This window comes from Pieris brassicae, chromosome 11, assembly GCF_905147105.1.
Source record: "Pieris brassicae chromosome 11, ilPieBrab1.1, whole genome shotgun sequence".
NCBI lineage: Eukaryota > Metazoa > Arthropoda > Insecta > Lepidoptera > Pieridae > Pieris > Pieris brassicae.
This window is the reverse complement of record NC_059675.1, coordinates 1353506-1363182: the sequence shown is the minus strand read 5'-3', so window position 1 is coordinate 1363182 and position 9677 is coordinate 1353506. Positions and strand designations below refer to the sequence as shown.

Genomic DNA, 9677 nt, shown 5'->3' with positions numbered 1-9677 from the left:
GACTTCTGTAATAAACCAACGGGGGGTAAATAATGATATTGCTTATTTTAATTATGATAATTTACAGTGATTTGTAAATATGTTATGTCAATAATGCTGAAATTTCGTTTTGGGATGGGTTACCTATGTTATATGCAGCAGCCGAGCAGTGTTGGCTTTAGCATGCGACTCTCACCCCTGAGGTTGTAGGTTCGATCCTCGGCTGTGCACACGTGGACTTCCTTTCTATGTGCTCATTTAAAAGTCGCTCGAACGGTGAAGGAAAATCATTGTGAGGAAACCGTACCTTAGACACAAAAAGTCAACGGCGTGTGTCAGGCACAGGAGGCTAATCACCTACTTGCCTATTAAATTGACAAAAGATTATGAAACAGATACATAAATCTGAGGCCCAGACTTACAAAGATTGTAGAGCGCCATTCATTTATTTATTTACCCATACTAATCAGTTTCTATAGTTCTATGATGACATTAGTCTGAGGTAAATTTGTAGATGTGGTCTTTGTATTTACTACCACAGTTCCCATGTTGTTCGGATTAATTATATCTGACGTTCATCATCGGACGTCGAAAAATATTACCTGTATCATCTCATCTCCCGTCGTTCCACAACTGTGCATTTTTGAGGCACTTTACTGCGCAACACCAATATGTGGAACTACCTACCTACTGAAGTATTAACGAACCAATTTGACTTAGGGTCCTTCAAGAAAAGAGTGTACCACAGCATCCTGGCAGCGTGTGTCCATGGGCGGCGGTATCGCTTAACATCACATAAGCCTCTTCCCGGTGTATAAAAAAGGAATATATCGAGAGATGTATGCGTATCCGAATGTTCATCAATAAAGATTAATATTACTATGTATTTAGAGCATTTATTTGTCAAATATTTGCATAAGTAATCGTTACGGTCATTCACAGTTACGTTAATTTTTTTTGTGCATATAACTGTTCAGGTATTTTAACCAATAAACGTTGTTATTTTCTAATGAGGTCGTATAATTATTGTATTGACTGCTGCTAACTGATGACTAATTGAATGTATTAAAATTATATAAAATAATAATTTTTTATTTATTCAATAGGAGGTTCAATAGGAGGATACAGAAGGGAATTTAAATCTGTAGTCCTCGCTTCGATTAACCCAATATATAGCTCGTATTTCAAGTCAAGAGAATAGAGAGGGAAAGCAATGGAGAAATTTAAAAAAAGCTCCTGGAGGTTACCCGTGAAAAGGTTTCCGATCAATAGGTACCTAATGAAGGATGTGAGAGCAAGAAAAAATATATTTGTATAACAATTCTAAACTGTATATTCAACATTTGTAACAATTGGAAATAAACACGCATTATTATTATTATTCTAGTCAATCCCGTCTTGGGCACTATCAGCTGTAAAACTTCGTATAGAACAAAATGTTTAACAGTTAAGTTTATAATTTAAGTTTGAATGGAGAGCATTCGAAATGTTGCTTTACTTGGAAGAATGATTACTAAGACAACTTTGAGCTTTAAACTAATGAATAGAAGGACATAACACTTAATAACAATAATTAAATAATACGAATAAAAATTATAGACGAAACAATGGAATGTTTGCGTGTTTCGCTTAGAAATAATATTGTAAAGAATCATCATGATTTATGACAGATAAAGCCCTTTTAGTCATCACATTCACTGATCTTTACAAATTAGATTGTGTGTTATTTATTTATTAAAGTTCATTACATCGTATAATGCATATAGCATTTGTTACAAGCTATATTTTATAATTCATGACAATTGTAGTAAACATGAATGTCACAAAAAAATAACATACAATAAAAATATACACTTCCAATTTTAGATCAGGTATCAGATAGACACTTAGTAATGTTTTTTTTTTAATTTTATAGAAGTAAAATTTAAAAATACAATATGGTATTATATAAATTCTGTTTTAATAGGATCTACACCAATTTGCGCAGCTAATTTGTTGTAGGACTCGATTTGGGCTTGTGGATAGATAATTGTTCCCCTATCTCTTGTTATTGCTTGATTATGTTTCTCTTTGTCACCTGGAGCTAACACTGGAAGCGCTGGGTCAACCTGAAATTGCAAAATAATTTATGAATAGTGTAAATTTTAACACGTGAAGCGTCTGAAAAGTATTCAAATTCGTAATAAATCCTTATCACAGCCAATGAACACTCATTTTAATGAGAGCATCGTCAGCCAGAGGAGAAGTATACACTTTTTTTAAATAATTGGATCGTTCCCACGGAAGACCCCCACCGAAAGTCGATTCCACAGTTCGCTAGTACGCAAAAGAAAATGTGTTGTGAAGCGGACCGTCGAAGACTTCCAGCCATAAAGGATTATATTAATTATATTTATAAAGTTTTCAATACAAAATATCTATAATTATTAATATATACTTGTATATTAATATACAAGTATATATATATATATATATATTGTATATAATAATATTGCTTAAAAAGGATAATAATAGACTAAAGAATCGTGTCAAATCCATCATTATATTGATAATAACGAGTTATATTATTTATATGCCATTAGAACATTTAAATAAATATCATATGTTGAAATCAAGATTCCCTTGGCCCTTACAATCACGATCCTCGTTAAACCTATGTTTAACACGTCATGTAAAATATATATTTAAGGTATTTTGCGTTACTCAGACTTGTGCAAATTAATTATAATAGTAGATTGTTTATTATGATTCATTAATACCGACTAAACTTGAAAATAAAGTTTATTTCTAACTAACGTCTCTGTGCACCGGCATTTATAAGTTTTTTTTATAGAACTGGGGGTAAACTGGCTAAATGCCCATGGGCACTCTCAATGTCAGTGGGCTCGCGATGTCGCGTTGCACATACACATACACAACGTATAAGCTACTCAAAAAACGCACTTCCTTTGTCCAACGCTTTTCTTCCTTCTAAATTTTCTCTACCGATTCAAAACTTTATACATTCACTAATAATCTTACACAACATCTCAATCTCACAGATGTTGAAAAGGAACATATTTTTATCGTGCAATATGTTTAATTATTAAATGGTATATTAATAAAAATGTAAAATTATTATGTCATGTGGAAGAGACTAACTGCCTAAAACACAGGGAATCCTAGTGTGACGGCTAGTGAACTTTCTGTTTAACTTAACATCCATTTTATTATGTATAATATTTTGTGTTATTTTAAGGACTAAACACAAAAAAAAATACAACAAAAGTACAACAATAGAAAAATTATAACGCGATCTAAGTACATTGTATAATATATACGGCAATTAATAGGAAATTAAGTAATTATCATACACTATTGTCAACCTGAGAATGTGTTTAAATCTTTAAAAATAATGTGATGACAATGTTATCATTGGGTGATTGGGTTTCATTGAATTGTAAAATTACATTGGAACATAAACATTTATACAATAAAATAAACAGCCCTGAACAATTAAAATGAGTAGAATTATTAGTTTTTAGTATTGGTTCGTTACCAACGTTGTCATTTATTTTTGAAAATAGTTTGTAATAAATATACCTTATTTTACTCAGAAATAATAGTTTTCTGATGGAGGAAGGATTTTGGGAATCAGCCCGGTAGCTTTGTTAAAAAGCTTGACTTTGTTAAAAAGTTAATAAAAGAAAACGACTTCTTTGAGAATCTTTTCACAATTCTATAAAAGGACAATAAGAAATGTAATTTTCTTTAACATTGAAACTCTAGTAGGTACGGAATTGTAACTGTGTTAATCACAGCTATTATTTCATTTGTACAGTTTTCCTGTATCAGGCTATTATTTATTTATTTTTATTAATAAACGTTTATAATATAACACTAAACATTATTAAACATATAAAAACACTCAGTCTACTTAAATCTAACATAGAATGAGAACAAGAGTAGTACGAAAAGTCTTTAATTCAGCTTTGAATTATTTGAGAACTTATGATATATGACGGAGTGATTAGGGTTATGAGATTAAGGAATGACAAAGACAATTGACAGAAAAAGAGGGAGAGACTTGCAAAGAGAACAAGGAACGAGAATTATAACAAAAACGAAAGCACGGCTTCAATTTTAACAAAGGCTTCAACCTTGGCTTGGGCTATGGGGGGTGGTTAATAGCCTGAAGGACACGATGGAAGCTCACTGGAGCGAGTGCCAAGAGGTGTCGGTAAACGAGGGCCGTACCAACCAGTGTCTGTTGTATAGCAACCAATTTTCGTGAGATTTCGTGAACTCGTTCCGTAACCCAACCCGAATTCAATAGAGTCAAACGGCAGTCGAAGAAACGAGTGTCGAATGATTACTTTAATATTGATTGTCTCTAAGTTTCAAAGGTTTAAAGTAATAAAATAATAAATTACTGTTAATAATAATAATGAGTAAGTATTATTATCGATAATTGAATAGTCGTTAATTTATAGATCTAGCAACATTGCTAATTAAAATAACAACCAGTTTTGAACTATTTTGACTTTGAGGTTATTAAATTATACTGACAATGGCATCTGAAAAGTGTACGAAAGGTTTTTTAAATTAACAGTTTCCCCTCATATATCTCGAATTTAAAAATCACTACATTATATGCATTAGTAAAAATTGAAAACAAATGTGTACATATTATCATTATGATATTACGTAACGAAAGAAACACACAATACATTTTTTTTAAAACGTGTAGACTTAAACCTCTCTTTTTCAATTAAAAACAAAAATTCTTGATATAGACTTCAGACTTTCTATGTCCTAGGTCACGTTCGTAAGCGGATCTTTCATGGCTCAACGTATGCCAAAAGAAAGTTGGCATTGGCTTTAATGATTGTTAAACCCTTACATAGTAATAATGTATGAATTATTCAAGACTATTCACGTGAAGTACGTGCCTCAATATAAATATATCATATTCATCCTACATAACTTAGTTGGTAACGCAAATCCAGAAAAAATCGTAGTGGTGAATGTAAACCGTAAGACGACCGAAAAAAATACTTTATTATAAATACGCCAACGTATTCTTCATATTCTTCCTCGCCTTTGTCCTGGATCTCGCAATTCGACAGGTTTTCAGAACAAGACAATTTATAATATACTATCTATCTAAGATAAACCGGTAAAGCGACACTTATAATCTACAGCTACAATCACTGTGATGACGTTTTGTAACGCGCTGTCAAAGTTATTTTCGCTAGGGATACAATATACAACTTCTTTATCTTAGCTGATGCCTTCGGGCCGTCCAGGCAGTGGTTAGGCTGGTTGACGATCCACACTTTAGGTCGGAGGAAGTCCAACCTTATTCCAGACCGTAATGTAATATGAAATATGACGGAATTGTTACTAAACGCTTCGCACATGAGACCTCGTTCAGTGATTAGCTTTAATTTTTATTTGTTTAATTGTATGTATATTATTATTAATTACTTAAGATGTCATGTGAAACATGGTGTAATGGTTGCAGCTCCTTACAAATGTTGTCCTTAATAAAACTTGGCGATTAAGAGTGACGGAGAGTTTATTGCCAGTTCTTCTCTTCCGTTCTACGCCCTTGATTTGAGAACTGGCAGTAAATGTAAAATTGGAAGCATTTTATATACATTTCTGTTTTTGACGTTCATAAGTGTACATTGTGTTACGTATATGAATAAATAAATTTGAATTTTTTCAAAGAATCAGATGGTATCGGGAAATCCACTCAAATTCTAAATAAAAAACTTTACTAATTACGGTCTTACAAACATAGTTAGTTTAATACTAGTGTTAAAATAGCTACAACTGGTACTTACTGGCTCCAGACTTCTGTAATGATCCAGGCAACCCTTTACTCTGCCTTGGAAGCCTGGTGCGAATCGTTCTGGGTCGATAGCCACAAAGCATTGACCCATGTTGGGTGGTTGCGTCTGTGTGTATGACCAACCGGAAACTTTATGAGATGGGTTCGACCCTGAAAGTTCCGAAGTATTAACAGATACGAAAATGTTTATATCGTTAATTTTATAATTCACGCCTGCATTTTTCATCATTATTATTAATAAACCTGTATTAATCAATCCAAACAACTATTGGTTACATTTCTCAATATTAGTATTGTTAATTTTTTTTCTTTTTAGTGGTCTAGTTTTTGTATGGCCTGTTTAGGGTAAAGGCCTTCTCCATATTTTCCATTTCTCTTTGTCTTGAGCTGCAACTGTCCAGTTTTTCCCTCTCTAGTTCTAAATAAAAGTTCGACACTTGAAATTTCGAAATGGACTGGACCTACTGGAAAAGATGTATAGGACGATGAACGAAAAGATGAAGTTACAGAACTAGCCCTTTTTCCATATAATTAGGTAAATATCATTTCGAATTCATATGTTACGGTTGATACAGGTCTCTTGCTTCGTTTAGTCTTATAATAAACGCGAAATCCACCTATTATGGGTGTTGTATCCTATTTGTAAAAGGCTCCGTACCTAGTCCGGCAATGTACCAACGTCTACAAGGAAATATTTTGATATATGTATCATACATGCCCAGTTGTCGCATAATAAACGTAACTTGTATTTAATTTACAACGTCAGCTATTGATATTATTATTACTAATACTAGTAGGTATTTATGATAACAAATGTTATTTATCTGTTTATATCTATGTTACAAGTGGTTAATTGTGTTTTATGATGTTTGAATGTGTATTCCGTTTCAGGCTCTAGATATTGTATAATTAGCAGCTGTATATACTGATAAGCAAATAAATAAATAAACTTTGTAATATGTATTTAGTAATATTGTCTCATATTAGACTCGAACAGGGGACTAATCTTGATTATGCATTTAAATGTAACATACTTATGTGTGTGTGCATACACAAATGGATGCTTATAAAATTCACTTACCAGATAGACCACTACAGAACTGTTCCACCATTACACTTAAACCGTAGCCTTTGTAACCGCTGGTCTCCTCGAAACCACCGAGCGGCATAAGTCGGCCAGATTTAAACGCCTGCAATAAATTAAGAGCAAAGTGGTGTAACGTTATGTTGAATTTGGTATGTATTTTTGACAGGAGTTAAAAAGTATCTCAGTTGAAAATAAATGTTTATTTTTGTGTTATTAAACTGCACCAACTCTAGTGTTCAAACATCTGGCCCCAACTCTAAGGTTGGCGTGTTTGTATTGTCATTGTTATCAATCAAGCAGTGCGCCAGTAACATAACTTTTCGGTCATATATTAACAAAAATAAATTAAAGATATACAGACAGAAGGTGGATCACCTTTTTGCCCATAAACAAAAAAATATAAATGAAACAGAAGAAAAATGCCATGACAAACTCATGATCACAACAGAGTAGACAGATACACTACAGATAGATGTATGAGAATAATTATAAATAAAGTGTACCAGTTCAGCATCTGTGGTTGGCTTAGCGTCTGGCCCGAGGGCCCAGCCTTCTGGTATCTTTTCACCTTTACGCATCTGTATTTCCACCTAAAATAATTTTACAAAGACATTTATAAAAAAAAACACACACATTGAAAATAAATAAGTGAGCAGAACAAGTAATGAACAGGCTTCGTTTTATTATGACATTGTACTTATAGTGATATTTATAATCTATTATTAGCTTTATAAATAGCTTGATGAAGATAGGTTGACATCTATCATAAACATATATATTTATATAAAAATGTTCATTTTAATAAAAATAGCCTTTATTTTCATTAATAAAATGGAAATGTATGTTATTACATGTTACCTTGCCCATAGCAGCCGCGGTAGTTGCCATATCAACCACTAATGAGTCGCCATCACCAGCTGGTGCTGCCATCGCAATGGGGTTCGTACCATTTGCGCTCTATAATATAAATTGACTTTGGTAGCTGTTAAAGTAATGCCATATTGTACGCGTGACGATTCCTGTAATGACTAATTAAAAAATGTTTCGGAAGGCACAGTAGTACCAGCCTTTTAATATGAGAAAAACAACGCCTGCTGCATCCCAACTATATATAGGAGATATGTTATATGTTATCATCCTACTTTGTGCTCAATGCCTCGTGTCTCATATCTTTGTTATAAGAAATTTCAATTTGTCGTAAATTAATATTAATGGGTATTAAATTCCCGAGACATTTGTTTTATTCAAAATCACTTTATATTTTAGTAAGTAATATGAATACTTCTTTGAAATCTTTTTATTAAATATTTACGGAGGAGTTTAATACAATTTTAATAATTAAAACATTATAATTAAACCTTACGTTTTTAGACCTCGTTGGCGTCATAATTGGCGCAGAATTGGTAAAAGCCATGCCGATTAAACCTTCACGCTCTGCCTTTAGAGCCCAGTAGCCAGCCATGCCAAAATGGTTACATCCTACCCAAAGTAACATAATATATTATATTATATATAAATGGCTATTTAAGAAATAATCGGTAACTAGGCTCATTGATATCATGGACTTGTTAGGAGCGAAAATACTTTTGTGGGGAAAGGGATGAGGAGGATAGGGAGGTCTTCACGATAGGTCCTCCCGACGGTCAAGTTATGCATCATGTGCCTACCATTAATGTACCTATGTATTTTATGTATTTAAGTAGCTTTAGATTTTTTTTTCGTTACCGCCAGTTGCCCTGCCCTCCTTTCATTTAGTTATGTTCAATTTTTTTTATTGTACTGCAACGAAGTAGTAATAAACAAAAAAGTTAATCAATAAGCCATATCAAATACCTGAGAATTGGCCTTTAAGCTTATTTTCATAATTTACTGCATTTCATTATAATATTTATTTAACAATAGGCGGATTTTTTTCCTAGTAGTACATACAGCAGACAAGACCAGTCAATAACCGGAAACTTTTATACATTATCTTACCTTTAGCTGAGACCCATCCTACTCCACTTTCCTTTGCCTTCTTTATGGCTAAGTCCATACAGAAGTTTCCCACTGTTGCACCCAAAGCATGCGCTCCATCCACCCAAACTGTAGCGGCAGATTCCTTTAATATCACCGGTCTTGCAGTTGGCTTACAAATACCGTTCTTCATGTCATTGATATAGAGTTCTGTATTCAATAAATCACATAAGAAATGAATTATCTAGTTATCATTAGTCTTTATTGCAGAGGTATTATTGGAAGGTTTATTTTACGCTTGTATAACTTTTACATATATTAATGCAAATGCAAATGAATATAAAATCGATAGACACAAAACTTTTGTATTCGGTTTTATTAATAAAAATAGATCTAGCAAATGTATCATATCTATTTGTGTTAGTTAAGTTATTGATAATTTATCTATCTTATTATACCTAATATATCTAATAATAGTTATTTAACAAAAAACTTACCGAGACGATTGAGGCCGTGGCTAAAGTGGCCAACTAAATCGGCATGGATCAAAAGATCCGCCTGGGCCTTCGCCTCCATCAGTGGAGCACCCACAGCTGCTAAACTTTCCTCCATAAATCTATGAACTTCATCAATTCTAACTGCCATCTTTGAATATCAGTGTTGAACTGATTTGTCGCTTAATAATCTGCTTTAATTACATTGTTTAGTGTTTCTCGATAAGTAACTTTGGGTTCATTACATAATTGTATTTTTAGTTTGTTTGATAGCAAAGTTCAGATTGTGTTTTTATTGTTTTTATATCGTTCGGAGTTAAAT

At 32.8% G+C, this 9677-nt stretch overlaps 1 protein-coding gene across 1 annotated transcript; it reads right to left on the bottom strand.

Moving 5' to 3' along the window:
- Positions 1–1271: 1271 nt before the first annotated feature.
- On the bottom strand, positions 1272–9561 carry LOC123716160 ((2R)-3-sulfolactate dehydrogenase (NADP(+))-like). Its single transcript, XM_045671757.1, has 8 exons — positions 9359–9561; positions 8883–9071; positions 8269–8384; positions 7764–7862; positions 7409–7495; positions 6900–7008; positions 5811–5968; positions 1272–2087 (listed from the first exon to the last, which is right to left on the bottom strand). The coding sequence occupies exons 1-8, from the start codon at positions 9504–9506 to the stop codon at positions 1923–1925; spliced, it is 1071 nt and encodes a 356-aa protein (XP_045527713.1). The 5' UTR covers positions 9507–9561; the 3' UTR covers positions 1272–1922.
- Between the last annotated feature and the right edge of the window lie 116 nt (positions 9562–9677).